At 37.8% G+C, this 27,500-nt stretch overlaps 1 protein-coding gene across 1 annotated transcript in view; it reads right to left on the bottom strand.

Annotated features, from left to right (window-relative positions):
* Nucleotides 1–27,500, bottom strand: part of angpt1 (angiopoietin 1) — a 68,855-nt gene that overhangs the window by 40,703 nt on the left and 652 nt on the right. Inside the window, exon 1 of the mRNA XM_084422595.1 lies at nucleotides 27,383–27,500. This exon is cut by the window's right edge and continues 652 nt beyond it. Coding sequence (XP_084278721.1) covers nucleotides 27,383–27,500 — 118 coding nt within the window. The remainder of the gene's footprint in view (nucleotides 1–27,382) is intronic.

Raw genomic sequence — 27,500 nt, 5'->3', positions numbered from 1 at the left:
CATTCTGCACAAGGACACGGGGGTAATCAAACCCATCACAGTTATGACTTCCTTTAAGAAAAGCTACACAGTAACTCTTTAAAGAAAGGACATTTACATGTTGGCATCATTTTAAAGGAATGTCTTATCTAAGCCTCTTCATGATGACCTCGAGCGTCTCAGTTTTAAACGAACTCCAACAGAGCAGTAACAACTTCTTGAAGAGCCAGTCTTAAAGGTAGTGGAAGCAGATGTGGGACATTTGTTCAGAGAGGAAGAGATGTAGATATCTATACGCTCGGCTTTATCATGAAGGCTTTCATTCTAATCTTCTATAGCTGGAGAGATGACAAGACCAGAACAGGCTTTACAAACACAAAGATACGTCTGTTGATTAAACCTCGAGAGATGCCCACTGACACTGAGGTCATTAGAAACGACTCGACTTGATTTTGCCAAGTAAGACATGTTCCTGGATCAACATATTTTGTTGATCCTGGAATAACATTCCTGTCCCAAACTTTAGTCCTTACCCTATCCCTACCCCTAAACCTAACCCTACCCATAACTTCCCCTAAAATCAGAGGGAAATGAGAGGTGAATAACACTGATGTTGAAGCACCTCACCCTGGGTCTAAGCCTAAACTTGACATAAACTGTAAACTTGTCCCTCAAATCTGATTGGTTGATTGGAAAGTTGGTACTTGGTGAAATCACGTTCACCCTAGAAGTATGTCTATGCTCATCACAAACCATCAGTTTCCAAACCTGGTGCTGAGGCTGAAAAGAGTTAAATTTTCCTGAGAAATATTGCACATATCTGCAATAATTGAGTGTTAAATAACACAAATGTACTTTATACTCTCACTTCATTGACCAATGTCTTTGCTGCTGACCTTTAATGATCCAATTCAACTATAATAACCAGCAAAAATGACTTCAGATAAACATCATATTTGTGTTTTTGTTGCTGAAATCAGTGTTGAACTTATTTTCCTGAATTTTAAGTTTTTTTCATGTTTTCATGTCTTTTTGATATTTGTCACAGTCATGTTTTCTGTTCTGTCATGTGATCTACTCAGGTGGTTTCTTTGGTTTGTTCTTGTCAGGTGTTTGTTAGTTCTGTCTTACAGTAATTATGAATATCTCACTGGTGTATCTTGTTAGTCATTAGTCTTTGTGTGTATATAGCCCTCATGTTCCTATTGTCTCTTGTCTAGCTTTGTTTTATGTAACACACTGTGTGTATTTGTTCATGTCAACATTTAAGTCATGGTTCTGTTTGCTTTGTATGTTTAAATTTCAAAGAAACTGTACTTGAGCTCATTTAACTCGCCTTTGGTGGACGATTGTTACGATGTAAGATACATATTTCTCATATACACTGCATCATTACATTACAATTATCAACTTATTGGTGTGAGCTACACTGCTTCACTCTTAAACTTGTTCAACTAACAAGCTGCATCTGGTTTCTATGTACATCAGGACCCGTCTCTAAGCGAAAACGAAACACCCTGATGTGTGACGGAAAATATCTGACTGGAAGACACTTCAGCAAATCGACAGTGACAACAGAGTTCACTTTCTCCATGATTCCAGCTGGCCATGTTGTTCCACTTATTAAATCATGAACGATCCCTTGTGAATCCACTGAAGAGAACAGACCAACAGGGAGTCGAATTTTAACAAGACTTCACGACTAGTCAGACCCCACGTCCGATTCATTTGCAGTTCAAGGACCTGATTGTCACCATGCTTCAATGGCATTTCAGTGAACAGTTTTATTGCTGCTCCAGTCATTCCCACAAGTTTGCTTTGTTTCGTATGAAAGAGTCAAACTCGGCATGCACTATAAGCTGAAGGAATCATTTGGCAAAGCATGTTTGTTTAGAAAATGGAAGTTGTGGCCAAATTGGAGAAATTGGTTGTAATTAGCACTAGTGTAATCGTGATTAATCACATCCAAAATAAAACTTTGCGTTTACATAATATATGTGTACGGAAGCCCTGAACCGCAAGGTGAGAAAAAAAAAGAAAAGAAAACTTATCTCGTTTTTTCGAGATATTAAGTCGTTATTTCGACATAAATATCTCGTTATTTCGACATAAGTCGTTATTTTGAGATATTAAGTCGTTATACCGACATAATATCTTGTTATTTCGACATAAGTCGTTATTTCAACATAGTATCTTGTTATTTCGACATAAGTCGCTATTTCGACATAAGAAGTCGTTATTTCGACATATAAGTCGTTATTTCGACGTAATATCTCGTTATTTCGACATAAATATCTCGTTATTTCGACATATATCTCGTTATTTCGACATATATCTCGTTATTTCGACATATATCTTGTTATTTCGACATAAGAAGTCGTTATTTCGACATCATAATTCGTTATTTCGACGTAATATCTTGTTATTTCGACATAAATATCTCGTTATTTCGACATAAGTCGTTATTTTGAGATATTAAGTCGTTATACCGACATAATATCTTGTTATTTCGACATAAGTCGTTATTTCAACATAGTATCTTGTTATTTCGACATAAGTCACTATTTCGACATAAGAAGTCGTTATTTCGACATAATAAGTCGTTATTTCGACGTAATATCTCGTTATTTAGACATAAATATCTCGTTATTTCGACATATATCTCGTTATTTCGACATAAGAAGTCGTTATTTCGACATAATAAGTCGTTATTTCGACGTAATATCTCGTTATTTAGACATAAATATCTCGTTATTTCGACATATATCTCGTTATTTCGACATAAGTCGTTATTTTGAGATATTAAGTCGTTATACCGACATAATATCTTGTTATTTTGACATAAGTCGTTATTTCAACATAGTATCTTGTTATTTCGACATAAGAAGTCGTTATTTCGACATCATAAGTCGTTATTTCGACGTAATATCTTGTTATTTCGACATAAATATCTCGTTATTTCGACATAATAAGGGGACATTCCAATATGCATTAAGCCACATTTAGCGTTCTTATAATGGTTTTAAACGCATTCATGTTATGGACTCATCTGATTTTTTGTAGTATACTTTATTATGATTTTAGTATCGTAATGATTAATAAATACACGCACAAGTATATGTGTGTTACTGTGTATAACTATTTTGTATATATAAATACACACATATGCATGTATATATTTAAGAAATATTTGCATGTACATACTGTATATATATTTATACATAATTTATATTATATATATAAATATGAATATTTTATATATAAATAACACATTTGTCTTAAATATGTACATGCATATGTGTGTATTTATATATACAAAATAATTATACACAGTACACACACATATATTTCTGTTAATCGTTGCCCAGCACATGTTGAAGTTTTAAAGTTTTGAGCACTTCAGCTTACGACTCTATCCAGAGATGGGTTGAGATATGAAGTCATTGTGATATAGATATTAAACAAGAACCCAAATGAAAGGGTGTGGAGATCTATCTCTTCACTTGCTGACATCTGCACACCAAACAACTGGGAAAAACACAAAATTCCACCTGTTACTGCTTTAGCCACCAGCAACTTGTCATGTAGAATTAACATTGCAGACGGCAGTGATTATAAAGCCAGTGCCTTTGTTGTACGTAATAGTCGATAGTTATACTGATACAAGTGTCTCTTTACAATAAACAGACAAATCTTGACGGAACTGATTGGAAGGAATACAAAAGGATAAGACTGCAGGCTGCAATTCGATCAGTAGTTTTGCCGAGACGTTTGAACTATGACACTGAGCTTCCCAATCTGGGTCTGCGTCTTCCATTAAGCTCTCTCCACGGAGAACATGCTTGACTGGGATCCAGTTTAAGAGGCTTCAGAGATGATGTTGGCCAGAGCTTTGCGAGCGAGTTAAGTCACCTTCACAAGGGTGTGGAAGCGTTTCTGGTGGCCTGGAGAAACATTAGACCAGAGATCCTTTGCTTTGCCTTTCTGAGGGAATTTCGCTCATTCCCCTAAACTAGCGGTGGAACAAAGGAAGGAGAATCAAGATTACACAAACAGAAACTTGGTGTTAAAAAACTACCAGAGGAAGCAGTAAAGGGCTTTAGTGGGTGTATAGTTATTTCCCACTTCCATTCATAAATAAACGTGCCTACCCAAAGACAACAGATGAGGTATAGGGAAATAATCCTGGTTTTCAATTGGTTTGAGTCATTTAACTCTTTCCCCGCTAGGTTTTTTTTTTTTTTTAGTTGCCAGCCTCAATATGTCAAAAATTATGTTTTTTTTATTATTTATTTTTATCACTTGAATATGGCTAAGTTTCATAAATAAATAAAATATTTGAGCAAAAAGCTGAGAAAATCGAATTTTTGGCAAAGACTACATCCAGATCAGATTCAGAACGATGATCAAAACACATGTGGAGTAAATCGAGTCCATCAACACGCAAAAGCTTCACAGTCCTGCACACATGCAATGGTTCACGCCAATAACGGTTACCATAAAGATAACTATAACGATAACTATATTAGCGTTCACACCTGTTTATTATAAGCGTGCTGCAGTTTTGCAGCTTTAAATGCAGGATGGATTCTGATTGGCTATCAATGTTTGTATCTCTCATCAGCTGAAAAAAGTGATTCATACAGTCAAACCAAACATTATTCAGACACCAGATATCATTTTAGATATTGTTTTACTAGTGTGCAGGACACTATAGTTCATTTCTGTAAGTGAGGAGAGCAAAATAAAGTAAACTGTGACATATTATACACAAATATTCTTCATTCAGTGACCAGTGACAATTATACACATTTGGGAGCAAAACTGATTCAGACACTTTGAGCTGATCATGTTTTGCTGAAGTGTGTTTTCTTTAATTGCTAATGCTCTTTTTACACACAGACTGAACAAAATGAAGCATTGCTTGGTGATTGGTTGAGCTAAACTGGTATTATCTAATTGTGTAGTTAAATTTAACAGCTGACAGATATTCAACATAATTCATGTGTGAGACAGTCTAACAGAAGGACGGACAAAACCAGTCAAATATCAACTGAGTTCATAACTCTGAGTTCTGCTCATATTTTATTACCATTTTCTAAACTATAGCGAATAAACTGTGATAATGTGAGGAATGTTGAAGGTGTCTGAATAAATTTTGGTTTGACTGTATATTGTCATTATAGCTGTGCTGTGCTTGTGCATATTTTGAACTGAATATGAATAAAGGCAAACCCTGTGAAGACTGTCACCTGCAGTGTGTCTCAGAGATGTGTGTGTGATGGAGTCGCTACACCTGGGGATTGTCTTACGTCTCACACTCGGCCACCGGCGCAGGGTCAGGCCGAACGAGTCGAGGTCAAGCGTATCAGCGCTCACAGATCTGACCCGAGAGCACTCACGTCTATATCCATATCACTGCAGCGCTTACAGCCGGGGAACTGCTCCGCTCCACTCGCAGATTGATTGTGTTTATTTGCAAAGTGCAGCGATGTGAGAACGCGAACGGGCGACGTGTTCAAGACACACACATTTAAGAGGTCAGAAAGTTCCTGTCAGACTTTTATTTTGTTTTTTTTCTACTGAAAGTTGCGCATGCAAAAATGCAGCAAATGTATGAATCACCAAAAATCTGTCTAATCTTTATTGTCCACATTTAAAAAAATAACAGTAAAAGCAAACTATGATGTAAAAGAGAAAAATTATGTAAAAAAAAACTATAAATTTTTTTTTTATAGTTAACGGCATCAATAATATTTGTTAGTTTGTAAGTATTGGTAATAATACAACCGCAATTACTATGCATAAATAATAGTGGAGAATAAAACTGTGATTATTGATTGGCTCTTGATAAACTATTGAACGACAAATTATAAAGATGTGCTTGATTTGAGTTTGTATGATTTTCAAGACTATAAATGTATTTGAAATAGAACGATTTAATCAGATGTGAAATTTATATTTTACTCAAGGAAAAAAAAAAGACCTGTTTGTTCGGTTTTCTTTCTAGTTTTTTTTCTTTTTCTTTTTTTTTTCCAGAAAATCAATTATTTTTGTAACTGAAACTTACAAAACATTTTGTAAACTTTAAATATTATTATTATTTATATTAATACATTTATATTTATGCTTTTAGCAGGCACTTTTATCCAAGAAAGGAACAAAGCAATTCGTCAAGGAGCCAATATTCAATATTCAATATTCAATTTTTTACAACAAACAATGGCAGGGTTTATGTAACAACTAGATTAGGAATAATAATGATGATAATGATGATGATGATGATGATGATGATGATGATGATGATGATGATGGTGATGATGATGATGATAAAATCTAACTATAAGAAATATTCCAGTTAACATGCATACCATAGAGGGTTAAACGTTTGCTTTAGTTGATTGTTATTTCATCAAATGAAATATGTCTTATTCCATGAAATATATATATATATATATATGAAGAACTCCGATGCAAAAGCCTCTAAAAGCCACTTCTGTCAAAAATGAGATAATAATATTGAGTGAATGCTCTCCGCACATATTATACGTTCATCAAATACTTTCACTTCAATCTCATTAAATCCCAGACTCAGCACATTCAGAAATGCCAGTCCTTGTGTAGAAACCTATAGGCCTACATAGGAGCCTGATCAAAATGTTAATATTAAACAGAAACTTTAGACGGACTTGGAGGCTTTTGCAAATTTGCATCTGAAGTCTTCATATATATATATACACACACACACACACACACACTTTGTTAAGTCCTTCAGAAAAAAGGAAACACTCCTTCCCAGAATGATCTGTGGAGGTGAAAAGAGGCTTTACTCATTTAGAGAGTCATCACAGCCGACCCGCTTAAAGAGCCGATAAATCATCCTGAGCTGCAGAAAATCACCCAGCGGCGCAGAACATCCCCGACCCGCTGGCTGACACGGGACTGTAAACGTTCCTGATCTGAGAACCACAGGTCAGGTCACATGATGAACACTGAGGTCAGTGAGAACGACTGCGGTGACGTGTTTCTGCTTCATGACAGCGCGTTTATGAGCGTTCAGAGCTCTGCTGATGCTAAAGCAACATCCACTACTATACAAACCAGAGGACAAATGAGTTCTGTGTTTGTGCAACGGATATAATATTGTACATCATTAAAAGTGTCTTGAAGGACAATGTATTTTTAGATGATAAAGTTCTGAGTTTTTTCTCAGCAAAGCATTCAATTACACACAGACAGAGGGGTGTGTGTAGAGTAATATATATATATATATATATATATATATATATATATATATATATATATGAAGTCTCTTCTGCTCAGAAAGGCTGCATTTATTTGATCAAAAATACAGTAAAAACAGTGAAATATTTGTGATAACTGTGATCAAAGCTGAATTTTCAGCATCATTACTCCAGTCTTCAGTGTCACATGATCCTTCAGAAATCACTCTAATATGATGATTTGATGCTCAAGAAACATTTATGATTATTACCAATGCTGAAAATAGTTGTGCTGCTTCAGATTTCAGAGGAAACTGTGACTAGTTTTTTTTTTTTTTTTTGGATTCATGAATTTATTTGAAATATATGTTTTGATCAATTTAATGCATCCTAATAAAAGTATTAATTTATTTAAATTTTTTTTGTTGAAAATTATATATATATATCTATATATATAAATACGTAAGATGTCATCAAAGATAATTCATAACAGTAGGAGAACTCAGCAAACAGTTAAAGCTGCTTTAAGCGATGTTTAAGCGTCACTTCTTGTTGACGTTCGAAGTATTGTCAAACAAAACGGAGGCTAGCTCTTCCCTCCCTCCTCCTCATCCCGTCCCCCCACCCTCCTCCCGTCCGTGCTTCCTGAAACAGTCATGAATGAGGCAAAGGCTTTTCCGATGTGTATTTCCCTATTCTTCGTTATTTGTTCATCGGAACGTCGTCTCTTTGGTCGTGTGTCGACCATATCAAAATTCAAGAGAATGTTGTGTAGCAGAGACTTACAGAGAGTTAGACAGATGTTGTGTAGCAGAGACTTACAGAGAGTTAGACAGATGTTGTGTAGCAGAGACTTACAGTGAGTTAGACAGATGTTGTGTAGCAGAGACTTACAGAGAGTTAGACAGATGTTGTGTAGCAGAGACTTACAGAGAGTTAGACAGATGTTGTGTAGCAGAGACTTACAGTGAGTTAGACAGATGTTGTGTAGCAGAGAGTTAGACAGATGTTGTGTAGCAGAGACTTACAGAGAGTTAGACAGATGTTGTGTAGCAGAGACTTACAGTGAGTTAGACAGATGTTGTGTAGCAGAGACTTACAGTGAGTTAGACAGATGTTGTGTAGCAGAGACTTACAGAGAGTTAGACAGATGTTGTGTAGCAGAGACTTACAGAGTTAGACAGATGTTGTGTAGCAGAGAGTTAGACAGATGTTGTGTAGCAGAGACTTACAGAGAGTTAGACAGATGTTGTGTAGCAGAGACTTACAGTGAGTTAGACAGATGTTGTGTAGCAGAGACTTACAGTGAGTTAGACAGATGTTGTGTAGCAGAGACTTACAGAGAGTTAGACAGATGTTGTGTAGCAGAGACTTACAGTGAGTTAGACAGATGTTGTGTAGCAGAGACTTACAGTGAGTTAGACAGATGTTGTGTAGCAGAGACTTACAGAGAGTTAGACAGATGTTGTGTAGCAGAGACTTACAGTGAGTTAGACAGATGTTGTGTAGCAGAGACTTACAGAGAGTTAGACAGATGTTGTGTAGCAGAGACTTACAGTGAGTTAGACAGATGTTGTGTAGCAGAGACTTACAGAGAGTTAGACAGATGTTGTGTAGCAGAGACTTACAGTGAGTTAGACAGATGTTGTGTAGCAGAGACTTACAGAGAGTTAGACAGATGTTGTGTAGCAGAGAGTTACAGAGAGTTAGACAGATGTTGTGTAGCAGAGACTTACAGAGAGTTAGACAGATGTTGTGTAGCAGAGACTTACAGAGAGTTAGACAGATGTTGTGTAGCAGAGAGTTAGACAGATGTTGAGCTGTAATAGCTAAAGCTCACAGTTAACCTTTACAACCTCAATCCCCGGGGCGAGTTTACAGACGCTCACTCAATCACACACACTACTTTAAGGAACTCTCTCTCTCTCACACACAATCACACACACAAACACACACACTCATACACGCACACACACACCCGCATGCACGCACACACACACACCCGCATGCACGTGCACACACGTGTGGTGTTTTTAATGTGCTTTAAGACAAACCGTGTGTAAATTCATAAGTCGACACCATTGCTGAGTATTTCCTCCTTAAAACTGCAGTGAACCAAAGACAGTCTCAAAAAGTCTCAAACTACCTTGTAACCAATCAGATCAACGTGTGATCGGCAACCAGTGGATCTCTGAGCTGAGTGAGTGAGTGGAGGCGGGGCTCATTTGCATATTCATAGAACCACGCATACTAAATGAGGCAAGGGTGTCGAGTTACAGTCAAACTATTTTAAGACATGAAGAATTTTAAGGACATTTTTTTTTTAAATATGTCATTTAAGTGATTAATGATGAGTTTTAAGGGATACAATGATTGACTACAGGGCGACTTTAATGCTTTTAAAGTGCATTTGGAGTCTGTCCCAATCCAAGTTCACTGTATATGGAAAAGCAGCACGAACATTATGTTTCTAATCGTTTCCTTTACTGTTTTATGGAAGAAAGAAAGTCATATGAGTTTGTCATAACATCATTTTGAGTGAATTAACCCTTTAATATGGAGCCTCGGACAGCGTCCAATCAATCGCCACAGACAGCAAACGGACTGTGATCATTTCACTAAATTATCTATATTTATCGGCACAGTTTGAAGGCTATATTATACACGCAATGTAAATCTAAACCAACCATCTTCCAAACAATTTAAAGCATCGCCCGGGTGCCATGGCACAGTCAGCCGCAGTAAAACATTACATTTTGAGATCTGGCATATTCCCAGCTGGAGTTGATTTGTATTACAAATCCCTGAGATATTTGGTGTATATCTGGGTCCCTCGCTGCAGAGGTTCAGAAAGGCTTGATATTTCAATTCCAATAAAACGAGCTCTCGATTTAATGTGTGATTGTGGAAACCTTTGATTGTTATGTTAGTCGCCTACTAATCTCTGTGTCAGATGTGGTTTGAAACTTTAGATGGAAATCTAAAACACAATATGGTTGTTTAAAAGCGATGCACACTGAGGGTTCATGAATGGCAAAATATTCAAGTAGAGGGAAGTGAAGAGGTAAATGTATATGTTAATTGGTTGCACAGAAACACAGTATCAAAACAAAATCAACATCGGTCACAGCAGCCATCGTAATCTAAACATATGACTCGAAATAATGGGAAAAAGAAAAGGAAAAAAGTACTTTACAGAAACAAAATGAGGTTTAGGAAAACATGACTACGTGCCTCAGTGTCTTAAAGGGGTGGTTGATTATGATTTGACTTTTCTAACTTTAGTTAGAGTGTGTAATGTTGCTGTTTGAGCAGAAACAACATCTGCAAAGTTACAGCGCTCAAAGCTCAAAGCAAAGGGAGATATTTGCTTTTAAAGAAATCGCTTTTTAAGGACTACAACAAACGGCTGGTAGAGACTACACGAGCTTCCTCCCGGGTTAGTGACATCACCAACCCTAGAATTTACATAAACCCCGCCCCCCAGAACACGATTTATAGATTATCAAGACAGAATATGCTAATCAATGACTAGAAGATAACTCCACATCAGCTACATAAATTCACCAACTAACCATTCAGAAATGTCCTGTTGCTTCTACATGTTGTCACTTCTTCTTGAGTCTCTCCATCATTGTCTGACTCCGGTTTGAGCATAAAAGGCTGAAAGTGTTTGAGATTTTCAGTGCGTGTGTGTGTGAGGTAAAAGGACACGAGCTCTTGAAGCTCCGCCCCCTGTGCCGGGAGCAGCAGCTCATTTGCATTTAAAGGAACAGACACAAAAAAATTGTGTTTTTGCTCACCCTCAAAAAGTGACAACTTTAACATGCTATATAAAAATATCTGTGGGGTATTTTGAGCTAAAACTTCACACACACACACTCTGGGGACATCAGAGACTTATTTTACATCTTGTGAAAAAGGCATTACACCACCCCTTTAATACACATCTAGTACAACATTATATGTCAGAACAATTATAAGTGCATCTAAAAATCTAAAAGTATATAAGCACACAGAACAGTTTTCGCAACTGTCTCGCACTATTACCAGTGATCATTGGAAATAAGTTAATCAGTGCTAATGCATTAAAATAGATCATACATGTATTCATATATTAGCATAAATATATTAAACATTGCTTACCAAACAGCATGAACAAACAATGATGCCAAGAGGACGAGAACTGGATCTGCACTGTCTCTGCCAGCTAAGGCTTCATAGGGAGGATCGATCTCCTACTAGCACTAGACTCAACTTTGAACATTAAAGCAACTCATAAATCCATAATATCTTAATCATTGATCACCTTTTGGAAAGCACGAGCGCTCTGTTCTTTCAGCTCATTCATTTTGATCTGTCCAAAGCCACTGTAATTGATACTGATCTATAAATACCACAAACACAGAACGAGAGCCCATCTGATGAGAACGCTGATGTGTTGCACCAAACCCAATAAAACACAGGCAGAAAGGAATTAATATTCGCTATCCCGTCTCGAAAACACGAAGTTCCGTGCGGGACAGAAGAAGATGGAGAGGCTGTTTGCTTTGACTCGGTGAGAGATGAGAAGACGCTTCCAAGAGAAATGTTAGCTTTGTCTTTTTGACTTTGGTAGTGTGAGGGGGAAAAGTGCTTGTTATTATTATTAATTCTCTGTAAATGGATTTTTTTAGTGTCCGTCTAGACAAGCTGTAGAGAGATTATTTAGACTGAACTGGTTCGACTCAATATACTATAAGTGCCGCACGAAGACAAAAACAAGGGTGTTTCATCAACGACAGGCGTTTTTATTGGTATCTTTTTTATTGGTTACAGAAAGAACACAATATGACTATCTTGGAAACTTTCACTATGCCAACATGGCAACTTTTTCCTACTTTTTAAAGGCATTTTATATAGAGTATAGATTTTTACCATGTTACCCAGACCCAGACTTTCAATCTTAATTATGAAAGTTCATCATACTGTATGAAATCAAATGTCATATGATAATCTAAACCTGCATTATTTATTTATTTATTATATATACATACTGTATATAATATAAATATATACATAATATACATATATATATATAAATATATATAGTACATACTGTATATAATTGTAATGAATAACTTATTGTGATATATATATATATTATCCTGGAGCTCAAACAGTAGAGCGTTTGCGCTTGCAACGCCAAGGTCATGGGTTCGATTCCCAGGGAAAGCAAGAACTGATATAAGAAAGTAAAAATGTGTACCTTGAAAATGCAATATAAGTCGCTTTGGATAACAAGCGTCTGCCAAATGCATAAATGTAAATGAGTTGAAGAAACACCTCAAAGTCCCGCGAGTGTAAACCTTGATAACCCTGCAACAGCTTTAAATCTGCTCGTCAGTTTGCAGATATCATATGGCATAAACTCATATTTATGTTCCCTCTGCATTTCTCATGTGAAATCACATTGACAGTGGAGAAATATTTTCCAAATGAGACTGTGTATGAATGTATATTTGCTCAAATCCTCAAATTACAGGACTCGTATCTCTTTTGCCCGAGTTGGTTTTTTCAAATTACTGTGATTTCCTTGAGTTACCCTGATTAATTATGTGTATCTGGATATATGGGAGAGGAAATGTCAGCATTTACCCGACCCTAGAAAAAAAAAAGAAGGAAACAACAAACAAACTGTACTGGAAACCAGTGATTTGCCCCATACCAGCCCTACAGCAGACCTCAGGTTTCCCAAAATGAGAACTGATCATGGGAACTTTTCTGCCATGATGGATCAGAGGAGGAATGTGACTTTCAATGGCCTGGTAATCCCCTTGGAAACATTCTATACCCCGTTCGGAATCACACAGGGACATTGAGGAACATTATCTCAAAAATGTTTGGAGAGAGGTGTCTATTCCAGATTCTATTTTGGGGAGAACCTTCCCAAAGAATAATTTCCTTTCAAGGATATCCATGCACAATTCAGAGTGTGGTGTGTTTGATAAAGCCCTCATAAATAATACGATGAGGGTATCAGGACAATATTAAAGAGGACTTATACTATGCTCTTCTACAAAGTCTTGATGTTGTTTTCAGGCTCTACTAGAACAGGTTTTCCTGCTTGAATGTTGATTATTTTCCTCATATTCTCCATTGTTGCGGCTCCTCTCTTCCCAGTCTGTCAGTAACGCTCTGTTTACTTCCTGTCTCTATGAAGCCCCTCCTTCTGAAAAGCACACTGTGCTCTAATTGGTCGGCTGGAGCAGTGTGTTGTGATTGGTCGAGCGCTTCGAGTGTGTTTGGAAAATGTCCCGCCCCTTCCGCCAGTTTAACACACTACTGACTAACTCAACCAGGCCCCGCCCTTTTATTCTGCGTATGAATTATTTAAATGAGGAATATTGTGACGTGTTCGTTCCCGGAAGAAACTCAAGGCTACAATGGAGGCGTTTCAGGAGTTCAGGAACACTGACACTGATATAGTTAAACGTCTTTTTAAAGACACAGAACTCAGCACTGAACAAAAACTCGAGCAGTGAGTGGATTCTAACCTCTGATTGGCCACTGCGTTTTAAAAAATCATCAGATATGTCTGTAATTGGCTACATTGCTCAATGACGCACAGCAAGTTGTAAATAAAAATCTTTAATGCTCTCCAGAGGGCAAACACAAATATGTATTGGAGCGTTTGCCAATTATGTTTCGTGATGACTTAACTCCCAAAAAAATGGAGGAAACCCATTCCCTTAAAATTATTATGTAAATAAGCTATTAAGTAATGTGGTATAAAGTAATCCAAATTAAGTCATGTGGAATTGTCAAGTTCACATAACTTAATTTTTTCACTTTTATTTACTTGATTAATTTTAAGGCGACGGGTCTACTACATTTGTTTAAGTTAGTGAACTGAACACTTATCTGGCCCTTTGATTCCCTCGGGGCCCTAAGACGAGGCTTACCTCGCTTATTGCTAACATCCCCGCTGGATATAGAGAACAACTCCCTGTGGAGCGACTTTGCAGACCACTTTCATGCTCAAACAGCAACATTATAAAACATCATAATAGGTTGTCTTTTATGTCAATGATGTAATTTAACCATATAAAGGAATTACAACTGCAAGCTCTCGTCCAGCATGGCCCGTTTGCACGTACTCTGGATGCTTCTCGCCCAGAACAACAGTCTCTCACATCGAAAGTTGGCCATGGCGCTCTGATTGCCTCATTTCAGACAGTGGGCAAGGGTGAGGCCTCATGGTGCCTCTGTCCTGATCCTTTATAAAAAGACATCAGCAGAACCGGGTCCCAGTGGGGAATTACACAGACAGCTAGTGCAGAACTCAAAACAGAAAGCTAGCAGTGTTTTTGGGTACAAATTGGACGGAAGGCATTTTATCTGCCCTGTTGAGCTTGGCATGGAGTGTATCTGCCCATATAACAGATGTGTTTGCTGTGGAAATGCTGTATGAATGTGCTCACTGCAATTTGACACATGGTAAACTAGAAAATTTACAGCATTTTAACACAATGTACTGGCAGTTCTGAGAGGCGTCATGTGCCTGCCAAGGTATTTAGGCAAATGCGAAAGAAGACATGCTGAACTTGGTTGCCGGTTTGTAATTCCAAACATAATAACTAAGCTAATCACAAGAAAACCAAACAGACAGTCCTCTGCTGTCTCGGAGATATCCCAGCAAATCACACAGAGACAAGATGGGGGACTTTATTTTTAGCAGAAAGGATAATTCTGAAGACAAAATAACAAAATATTATTTACAAAATAAATTGTATTACAGTTATTTATTTATCTTTATTTATTTACTTTAATGTATTTGTATTATATTTTATATTGTATTATATAGTATAGTAATATATTAATTTAATTAAAATCAATATATATGTAGTCTAGTTCATATCATTTTTTTTTTCTTTCGTTTTTTTTTTTTTTTTTTGCTAGTAGAAGTTCTGAATGGCCGGTAACTTAAAAATGTAGTAGCCAAATTGGTCGGTGAGTGAAAAAGTAAATTTCAAACCCTGTATATATATATTAATTAATTATTCAAAAGTACTATATATTATTCAAAAATTGGCATTAAAAATAAAAAATACATAAAAAAGTTTTAAAAAGTATTAAAAAATAACATTCTAAAAGCATTATATATATATATAATGCTTTTAGAATGTTATTGTTTTTTACTTTTTTAAAAACTTTTTTATATATTTTTTTATAAATTCTAAATAAATGTTGATAAATATCCAATTTTCCCCTTCTTTCCCCCTGGATTTTCTGTTTTTGGCATATTTTTTGATGGGGACAAAACAATGGCATTGCAATGGTCTAATAACTCATTTATTAGTTTTATCTATAAAAGTGCATAAAATTGTGCATGCAGAAAGAGAAATGCATCAAAAAAGAGAAAACAGGCCAGAGATGACAGGCTCTCACGGACGGCCCGGCACAGACGGGGACTTGCTGCCTCGCTCATGGGATTGTGTTGTCACACTATTCAACGCTGTATAATTCAGAGGCCTCTTTTGTGTCTGTGCAAGTTGTTTTGTGGCCGAGCAGAGGGAGGGAAGAGGGGAGAAGAAAGGATACGAAAATAGAGTGACGGGAGGAAAGTGTGAGGGAGTAAGAGAAAGACTTCTGCATTGGTAGACAAGACTATAAATAAGTCGTATAAGAGAAAACGATTAAAACCAGATCTATCCACGCAAGCCTCATGCTCTTAAACAGCTATTAGTGTGTCTGTGTGTATGTTGCTTGATGAGATGAGCACAGGAACAGATCTGTAAATGACATGCCTGTGTCAAAACGCTGATACACAGAAAATCAGTCTTATAGACACAAGCCAGAGATCCATTCACACACACACGCACACAAACTCTTCACTCAGTAATGCATTCTCCTCATGCATTTTAAGAGGAGTGCAGAACAAGATGGCTTCCTGCCAATGTCTGATGGTTGACATCTACGCTTTTAATATTCTTTTATCTCGACTGACTTTTAGTTTTGTTGAATTATTGACCTCATGAAATGGCCTGACTAGCAGAGTTTTCTCTTGACATTTCCTGTTGACATATTTCCTGTTGAAAAGGTTGTCCATCTTTTTTAAATACCCAACAGGCTTTACACTAGGGCTGGGCGATATGGCAAAACATATTATCACGGTATTTCTTTCCATATCATTCGTTACCAATATTTATCACAATATTCATTTACCATTAATAGGAAAGGAAATGGGGAAGGAAACCTTGAGACCACTTTTAAATGTAAAGTCCCCCTGTGGTGAAAATCCAGCTTTTAATGTAGTTTATATGTCTACAGTATGTGGTGTTTTTAATTTGCTTTAAAACAAACGTGTAAATTCATAAGTTGACACCATTGCTGAGTATTTTCTCCTTAAAACTGCAGTGAATCAGAAACACACTTTGAAAATGTTAGACCGTCCCATTTGACAACACTCGGTTCCACCTTCGCGGATTTCGAGGGATACGGCCTCTGAATGGAAACCAGCTAATATCTATTTCATCCCAAGAGGTGATTAAAATGCACTGTGAACTTCTGAGTCAAGACCTTACCTATGCAGTTAGTGCTTTAAAGTGCCTCCATCACAAGGGTAATTGAACGTAAATTACACAGAGTTACTACTTCTTGAGGCCATAGCTGTTTTCCCCTCTGATGGCATAATGTGGAACGATCTTTGACCCGCTACTATTAACCACTGGTTAAGGGAGGAGGTGAGTGGCTTTATATCGCCGTCTTCAGCAATTATTCACAGGCCGTCCTGACAGACACATGGTTGGTACGAGGTGGAATGTGAGAAGCTGGACGAGGCCCAGACATGAGGCCCAGACGAGAGGCCCAGATGAGAGGCCAACACGAGGCCCTGACACGAGGCCCAGACACGAGGCCCAGACACGAGGCCCAGACACGAGGCATAGACAAGGCCCAGACACGAGGCCTAGACAAGGCCCAGACACGAGGCCCAGACACGAGGCTTAGACAAGGCCCAGACACGAGGCCCAGACGAGTCCCAGACACGAGGCCTAGACAAGGCCCAGACACGAGGCCCAGACACGAGGCCCAGACACGAGGCTTAGACAAGGCCCAGACACAAGGCCCAGACGAGGCCCAGACACGAGGCCTAGACAAGGCCCAGACGCGAGGCCCAGATACGAGGCCCAGACACAAGGTCCACACAAGGCCCAGACACGAGGCCCAGACACGAGGCTTAGACAAGGCCCAGACACGAGGCCCAGACGAGTCCCAGACACGAGGCCCACCACGAGGCCCAGACACAAGGCCCAGACACGAGGCCCAGACGAGGCCCAGACACGAGGCCCAAACGAAGCCTAGACACGAGGCCCACACACAAGGCCCAGACACAAGGTCCACATGAGGCTCAGACACGAGGCCCAGACACGAGGCCCACACACGAGGACCAGACGAGGCTCAGACACGAGGCCCAGACGAAGCCCAGACACGAGGCCCAGAAGAGGCCCAGACACGAGGCCCACACACAAGGCCCAGACACAAGGTCCACACGAGGCCCACACACGAGGCCCAGATACAAGGCCCAGACACGAGGCCCAGACGAGGCCCAGACACGAGGCCCAGACGAAGCCCAGACACGAGGCCCAGACGAAGCCCAGACACGAGGCCCAGAAGAGGCCCACACACAAGGCCCAGACACAAGGTCCACATGAAGCCCAGACACAAGGTCCACATGAGGCCCAGACGAAGCCCAGACACGAGGCCCAGACACGAGGCCCAGACGGGGCCCAGACATGATGCTGGCCATGGTTCAGACGAGACCCAGAAGGGCTAAGGGTGTCACGTCGTTTGTGTGGCTGAAAACCACTAAACCAAAATGCAGACATAATATCCAACCACATGCTGCTTAGGTATGAAGCAACCGTTTGTTTCTTGTGCCTCCATTAAAAACAGTTATTGAAAATCAGGACTTCATGATAACATACAAAACGTCTGCAAACATGCTGATACTCTGCAAAGAATTTTTTAAAGGATTAGTTCAATCCCCAAATTCTATTATCAGTTAATCACCTCTATGTCATTCCAAACTCCTTTGAAACACAAAAAGAGAAATTTAAAGAATTCTGCTGGTGGCTTTTTTCCATGCAAACGCACTGAATGGGAGCTGAAGCTTCAAAAAGGCCTGCTTTCTCTTTTTTTATACATTTTTCTGCATGCACAATTGTATGTACTTTTATAGATAAAACTAATAAATGAGTTATCAGACCATTGCTATGCCACTGTTTTGTCCCCATCGAAAATTATGCCAAAAACAGAAAATCACGGTGGAAAGAAGGGGAAAATTGTATATTTATCAACATGTTTTATAGGCTAATGCACCACTGAAGTATCATAAAAGTGGTGCACTGCAAAAAAATGATGTTCTCCCTCCCTCTTGTTTTCCGGTACAAATATGTAAACGATCTAAAATCAAGATACATTTACTGGAGAAGCAAAACGATTTGAGATATTAAGTATTGTTTTCTGAAAATATCATTGTGCTTAAAAAAATAAATAAAATAAAATAAAATCTGTCAGTGGAGTCAAAAAAAAAAAAAAAAGTTTTTTCTTTGAATTAATTTTATATTTCTGACTGCACTGACAGATATTTGTTCTTGTTTTAAGCACAAATTCTCTTCATTTCTGATGCTTTTTCCCCCCAGAAAACTATGCTTAATATCTTAAGTAATTCTGCAGTAAATGTATCTTGATTTAAGAATTTTTTTATATTTTAAATGAAAAGCAAGTCAACACATTAAGCAAGAACAGTTTTTTTACAGTGTGTCGGGAACAGACTGAAATTTAAGTTGATATATAACTCATTTACACGGTCATTATAGAGGTAGAGATGTCTGATTCCTGAACTGATCCTTTTTGAGTCTGTTCTTTTCAATGAATCATGTGTCATTCAATCTGAATGATTCATTTATGAACATTTTTGTTCAGCTCTGAATGAATGATTCAGTCATGTTAACAGCTCACTGGACGGCAAGCTTATTGGCAAATAGCTTAAATCGCAGTGTGTTTCTAACGCAATAATTTGGTATGATTACAAAATAATCCAAACAAGTCGTATGGACCACAAATACTGTTTCAAAGTCTATTTTACCATGGGCATGAAAAAACCCTACTAGTTCAGTTCTCCTTTTGTGTTTCACAGAAGAAAGCCATACAGGTTAAAAAAAAAAAAAGATCAATAAGTCATGTATGCTTGTGTTTTTATCATGTTTTTAATAATGTAATGAATTTCAACTTAAGTTCAACTACTGTATGCAAGGGTTTTTTTTTTTTTCAAATGACTTGAACAGAAAATTTGATTAAATTTAAGGCACCATCTGAACAGAACAGAATTGATAGATGAAGTGTCTCTTTGAGATTTGAAAACAACTATAAACTATCTGACAGTTTAAGACCAGTTGAAGACCTCGGCTAAGCTTGCAGACCAATATATTGTTTTAATGGAGAACATAATGCAAGATTGGCGTCAAGATTGGAGATCATTAAAAAATATCAGTGAAAAAAAACCCCTGATAAAACAAACTACTCCTCGAGTTCTGGCAGGGAGAAGCAAGACCTGTGGCTCGGATACAGCACAAGTGTTACAAAAACCTTCATGTGAGAATGATAAGAGAAAATATAACTCATCCAAATACTCTGCTTCACACACACACACACACACACACACATTTTTGATTTCCCGTTCTTTCTCGACTCTGTCCTCTGTGCGTTCCCACAGGGAGGGCAACATTAACGCTCATTACTTATCTCCCTCTCTTTATTCAACAGTTTCGCAGTTCGGCACAAGAGTCATCCATAGCACTCTTTCATCCACAAATCTGATGCTTTGATTTGATTTCATGGAAAAGCTGATGTATTTAAACACTATTAAAGCTGAAATATTGGCTAACAGAGACCGGAGAAGACTTCTCTCTTGGGTTTATTAGTGTCAGAAGGTTCTGATTATAACGAACGAGTGGATACAATAGGAAAGGAAATATACAGATGTACTTTGTATCAATGTGTATTTAAGATATTATGCTACATTTAGAACATTTTCAATTATTCAAACTGTTGAACTGCATTTCTAAAATGAATGAGGAGCCAAACCTAACTGGAATATGGACAAACATCTCATGATTTCTTGCATTTCAAAATGTTATTACGTTTAATGTCAAATACTGAAAAGACCCAAGGTTAATCATACAAAGTTAAAAAGAAGAAAATCTCAGAGTACGGAGGAAAGAAAAAGCTCAGGGTTGAAAGATGTCCATGTCTATTTCTGGTTCAAAACAAATTGAAGAAAAGTTATATTTTAATAAAAAAATTCAAGTGATATTTTTTAATGCCAACAGTAACAGCGTTTTCCAAAGAAAATACTCCAGGGCAACACAAATGCCAAAAGATACAACAAAATATTCTCATTTTTATTCAGCACACATTCACTTTTAGCCTGAGGAATTTCCCCCCCAAAAGCCCAACACACCTAACGTAAATAAAATGACAATTAAATTCACATTAATCCTAAAGCGAGCTGCACCAGAGGACGATTTATTAAAGTCACAGACTGAAATCTGAGCGCATAAATACATTAGGCTGCCTACAGTGAGGCGGGAGAGAGTGTACGAAATTAGGAAGACGTTAAGTGGCGTATTGGTTTGAGTTTCGGGGTGTAGATTTCAGGAAGTTTCTCTGCTCTTTATCAAACAGACGTGGCAGAGTGAGCTTAATGACCCAGATGAAATACGGTTTGGGGAAAATTGCTTCAAAAATAGCATGGATCGTCAAGACAGACTAAATTATTTTTTGCTAAAAAAAAAGAAAAAAAAAAAAGGTGAGCGCATGTATTGGTTTTAATTCACCCATATTAAGGTGTTCACTTGTGGTTTCACCTCTCACAGGACGTTAGTGTGTGATGTTGCTGTTTGAGCATGAAGAAGCTCTGCAAAGAGCCGAGATTATTCTCTATATCAGTGTCAGTGTTTCTGAACTCCTGAAACCCCTCCATTGTAGTCTCGAGTTTCTTCCGGGAACAAACACGTCACAATATTCCTCATTAGAATAATTCATACACAGAATAAAGGGGCGGGGCCTGGTTGAGTTAGTTAGTAGTGTGTTAAACTGGCGGTTATGGTAAGGGGCAGGACATTTCCCAAACACGACCAATCACAACACACTGCTCCAGTCGACCAATCAGTGTGCTTTCAGAAGGAGGGGCTTCATAGAGACAGGAAGTAAACAGAGCGTTACTGACAGACTGGGAAGAGAGGAGCCGCAACAATGGAGAATATGAGGAGAATAATCAACTTTCAAGCAGGAAAACCTGTTCTAGTAGAGCCTGAAAACAACATCAACACTTTAAAAAAGCGCATAATATGACCTCTTTTAAATTGAAGCAGTGACGTCTCTCTGTGGTGCTCAGATAAATGTGGCACGGTTGCGTGTAAAAGCTATGAAACAGGAAGGAAGAGCTTTTTGGTCAGTTAAATGAACGTTCATCCAGCTTGTTGCTTTTGGCTGCTTCTGTCAGCAAAACAAACTCTGATACAAAGGAAGTCACCCTTAAAATAGCTCAGCCCTGCTTGGGCTTCATAGACACGCTGTGTGGCCGAGTGAGGGTTCAGTCTTCATGAATACCATCAGTGACGGAAACCCTCTCGAGCGTCGGGATTAACCTCTCCGCTTTACTCTAGTCGAGGGTCGAGCAGAACAATGGTGAATTTCACAGGGCCTGGGCTCGAATGTGTGCTTCTAAATCTAAAGTGCTGCTTGGCAAGACGCACTATCCTCAGAAACATGAGCTCGGAAAAAGTTCTCTTTGAACACGGAGTGTGAAGATCCATCACTTCCAGTCCCCTGACGACTCGCACATGTGACATGGCAGAAGTTTGAGCTTTTTCCAAAATGGACCTCGAGCCCTACTGACAGACTGAATTCCTTTAAATAGGCCATTTATGCCCTTTTCAAAGTCTACTAGAACGGGTTTTCCTGCTTGAATGTTGATTATTCTCCTCATATTCTCCATTGTTGCGGCTCCTCTCTTCCCAGTCTGTCAGTAACGCTCTGTCTCTATGAAGCCCCTCCTTCTGAAAAGCACACTGTGCTCTGATTGGTCGGCTGGAGCAGTGTGTTGTGATTGGTCGAGCGCTTCGAGTGTGTTTGGGAAATGTCCCGCCCCTTACCATAACCACCAGTTTAACACACTACAAACTAACTCAACCAGGCCCCGCCCCTTTATTCTGCGTATGAATTATTATAATGAGGAATATTGTGATGTGTTCGTTCCCGGAAGAAACTCAAGACTACAATGGAGGCGTTTCAGGGACTTCAGAAACACTGACACTGATTTGGTCTTTATAAATGTCTTTCCTGATCAACTTAATGCATCCTTGCTGAATAAAAGTATTAATTTCTTTCAAAGCAAAGTCCTTTCACTTTGATTATATGAGGAAGAACGGCCAGAAGATTGTGTTTCACAGAAGAAGGAAAGTCCTACGGGATTGGAATGACATGAGGTTGAGAAATGATTAGATATCCAAGAAACTGGATAATACCCTTAAAAGCATCCCTTCATGATACCCCTGATAGTTTAAGTATTTGAGATTAGCTAGCAACGTCCACAAGAGGCTAGTTTCCTGTAACAAATGATTAAAGATCACAGTCAATCCACAACAGTATCCATGCCTGCTTCTGGGATAATCCCTGGACAAACAGAAGCCACCTTTGACTGGACAGGAATGTTATCGGGATACGCTCTTCCCCCGTCCCAGATGAATTCCTCAGTAAACGTATGATCGACCCCACACAGACCCTCCACACCTCAGCAACACTCGCTATCTGCAGTCTTTCATCAGCCGAGGCTCGAGCGCGATCGAGAAGCACTCCTCAGTCACGGCTCGCTGGATGAAGACAGATCGACCAGCGAAGACACTTCATCTTCTGTCTGATGAAATATGTTAAATGCATCCTCATGTTCCTCGGGCACAATTATCCTGAATGAAAGCTGCACCTCAATCCACCAGAGCAAGCTTTTCGGAGACACTTTACAATCAGGTTTCATTTGTTAGCATTAGTTAATGTGCTAAGGTGAGACACCCCAGATGAATAGAGTAAACAATAATCTAATAAATATCACCATACTTCACCAGTTGATTGATTGCATTTATAATAGCAAAAAAAAAAAAGTATTACAAGTTTCCTGAAATGTTATGTTTAAATATGCAAATGAGGTGTTGTCTAATTTGCATACATTTCTAGAATAAAAAAGTTGAATTTTCGCCATTTTTAAGGGGGATATAATATGGTGTATAAAATCAGGACAATTATATATGAACAAACCCCCTTTGTAAAAACCTTCATAATATAGATAAGAATAAAACTGTAAAGTTTGTAGGGCAAGGACAAACTCCGGCCTTTAAAGATATATACTGTAATTGAAATCTACAGATGCAAATAGATAAAGTGCTCTAAAAGATACAGTTAAAAGTGCATTTTGGATGTTTTCTGTCCACTATAGTCTGAAAAAACACTTTATGAGAAGCCAAAAAGCCCATAATCTCAAAATTGACAAATCTCGCATTAACTAACATGAACTAACCGTGAGCAATACATTTGTTGTTACAGTATTTATTAATGTTAGTTCATAAAAATACAGCTGTTCTTTGTTAGTTGTTCACAAATACAGCCTTTGATTTTGAATAATGTATTAGTAAATGTTGAAATTAACATTAACTAAGATTAATAAATGCTGTTGAAATATTGTTCATTCTTAGTTCATGTTAAAGGTAAATAATGTTAACTAATGAACCATATGTTACAAGCTTTTCTTCTTCTATACCCGTCCTGTTACATTTCAATGTGACTTAAGTAGAGCTACCGAACAAGACAGCTTCTCTCTGCCATGATCTATTAACAACGTCTAATCGACGCTATGTTTTTTCCAGCATAAAGTGAGGAGGAAAAGTGGCATTACTAATGTTAGCAGATGTGCTTATACTCCTTCCACTGTATTTTATGATAAGCCAGTTACTCACTGGTGTAGAATTCAGACTGTATGAACTGCCAGACGGCTTTCTTATGAACTCTGACACGCTAAAATGTTCAAGTACGTCTTTTGATAGCATGCATGTCCTGGTAAAAAAAAAAAAAAGGCTTTTTATTTTTCTTGCTTTCATGCTTTTGTTTTTTAACCATTGCAGCATAATATTATTTCAGCTGAAATGCAGCCAAAAGAGATTTCGTATTCATATAAGTGTCTGGAAATACTAATCTGTGGCTGTTTTACATCCATCAGCATAATTAAGTTGGACGGCGCAGCAAAATGAAGAAGAGAATGGAAATGCTGAGAAAAGCACGTGGGATTTGATCGTTTGGAAGGAACGCTTTAGATCAATTATGATTCCGTTCATGTTGCAGCCATAACTCCTGCTTAAAAACATCATGCTAGATTATTGTTTTAAAAAGGACTGGGCCACCCAATCTATCATTACATAAGATTGAGTCATCACGTCAATTCAACAACAATGAGCAGAGCAGAAAACAGGTTACACTGTATATATATATATATATATATATATACACCCTTCATTTAATCCATCATGTTTTAAAAGTGTGGTTTGCTTTATGGAAATATCCAGATGGATTCTAATCTCAGACACTCGCAAGTTCCCAATATTGATAAATATGAGTGTGTTTTAGATATAGTTTGCTTGTGTAATGAAACTGACGAAGACGATGTTAGATTAGTTTGCCATGCCAAGAAACGTTTGCTTGTTTCTGTCGGTGTTTCTGCTTTAGAAGTAATTATCATTAATAATTTGTTGACTGGCCGGTCTAGTCAACCCATGATAATTGAACTATAATTATAATTATAGCGAAATAAAAATTAAATAACGTAGTAATTTAAATTATCATCAGCGTTTTATCTATTATACAGGAATGTATAAAATTACTACACAAATGCATGCAGCTATCTAAACAAATTACACTATTTTAATATAAATAAATAAATCTACAAGTGAGGTCCAAACGTCTGAGAGCACTAATGATAAAAAAGTTTTAATTTTATCGGTTTTGTTTTTAATCATTTACATATTTATTTTAATAAATGTAATAACACATCAGTGTGGTCTCAGCTTTTTGGACATTTAATAAATATTATTATTACTATTATTACCATGGCAACACTTTACAATAAAGTCCATTAGTTAACATTGGTTAATGTATTAACTAACAATGAGCAATACATTTGTTACGGTATTTGTTAATCTTTGTTAATGTTAGTTAATAAAAATCCAGCTGTTCATTGTTTGTTCATGTTAGTTCACCTGATGTTCACAAATACAACCTTTGATTTTAATAATGTATTAGTAAATATTGAAATTAATATTAACTAAGATGTTGTAGAAGTATTGTTCATTCTTAGTTCATATTAACTAATGTTTGTACAACTAATAATTGTAAAGTGTTACCATTATTAATATTATTATTATTCAATTCAATTCAGTTCATTTATTTGTATAGTCCACATTACAATTCAGAGTGATCTGTTATGAGAGGTAACTCTCTAAGTTATGTATTTCAGAAATGTACATATACAAAATCACAGTTAGCTAAAAAATATATTAATTTAAACAATGTAATAATTTAAGGCAGAAACAATGAGCTCATTGAAGTCATGAATACGTGTTTGTTTACAAAAAGTACTCATTATGTTTTAATCAAATATAGTAATTTAGTGTATGTAAAAATATTTTTGTTCCCATCAACTTTGCTTCAAGGTTCTGAAAAACAAAAGCAAAACCCTCTCAATCATGTGTTACGGAGTGTTGAACAAGCTGACGCTTTTAGAAAGCATTAGACAGTGTTCTGTTCTCTGGCAGGACAGCTAAAGTTAAAGTTAAAGTTTAGCCCACGATTGAAGATCCTCCTCGCTCTTCCTTCAAACGCTCCCGGGGGTCCGGCTGACTTCCGGCCGACTTCCGGTCATTAAAGAGACAGCGCATCGACTACCATCTGTGTGACTGACAGCTCGACGTGTGGAGTCCACCTGAACATCTGAACATCTGTGAAAGCCGCCAGACGCCGGTGGAGCGAGACACTCCCGAGCACAGCGACCGTGTTGATGTAAATCAGCTTTCTGACAGCTAAAGTGCCCAGCGTAAGGCTTTTAATAAGACGGCTCTGTTATTGTAAAAGCTCGTTCTCTGCCTTGTTGCAAAACCCGCAGTGCAGTGACCATAAAACTCGTCCTTACAGTCTGCCATCTGAACATCGGCCAAGAGCGCAGCGCAGAGAAAACATCTGAGAAGCTTCACTGTTGTCTAAACAACTCTAGACGACGATCGAGCGGCCGAAGTGCTGAGCGTCAGGAAGAAGAAGCGCTGATCCATGTCGGATTTACACTCGTAAACACTTCTGACAGATACACAGAACGATAGAACGATAGACAGACAGACGGATAGATAGACGGATGGATAGACAGATTGACGGAACAATAGATGGAATGATAAAACGACAGACAGACAGATGATAGATAGATAGATAGATAGATAGATAGATAGATAGATAGATAGATAGATAGATAGATAGATAGATAGATAGATAGATAGATAGATAGATAGATAGATAGACAGATAGACAGATAGATAGATAGATAGATAGATAGATAGATAGATAGATAGATAGATAGATATAGGATAGATAGAACGATAGACAGACAGATGATAGATAGATAGATATAAGATAGATAGATAGATAGATATAGGATAGATAGATAGATAGATAGATAGATAGATAGATAGATAGATAGATAGATAGATAGATAGATAGATAGATAGATAGATAGATAGATAGATAGATAGATGGAATCTATATTTTAAAAGTGCTATCTAAAATGTAATACATTTTGAGGGTTAACATGTAAAAACATGTTAAATTTTTCTTCAAATAATAGTAAAAATGTAAGCAAAGAATATCTGTGAGCTGTGCCTGTGATCGTCTCACAGCTGCTTTAGACTTTAGCTTTAGTTCTGACTCGCACATCCAAAGTCTGAGTCTTCACACACCAAGCTCTACTCTTTAAAAACACTGCATTAACACACTCCTCTTTCCTCTCCATGAATAACAGAGTTTAATCGCGCGCACAGATGCCGATCCCTCACCTTCTGCAGCCACTGTGTGTAGTTCTCCATGACGTGCTCCAGCTGCTGGATCTTCTGGCTGGAGAACTCGTCCTCGGCTTGAGGAGCGTCTCGCTGGAGAGCGTTGGCGTTGTACGGC

This window comes from Rutilus rutilus, assembly GCF_951802725.1.
Source record: "Rutilus rutilus genome assembly, chromosome: 11".
NCBI classification, from domain to species: domain Eukaryota; kingdom Metazoa; phylum Chordata; class Actinopteri; order Cypriniformes; family Leuciscidae; genus Rutilus; species Rutilus rutilus.
The sequence above is the reverse complement of the archived record's forward strand: the minus strand, read 5'-3'. Positions and strand labels throughout refer to the sequence as shown.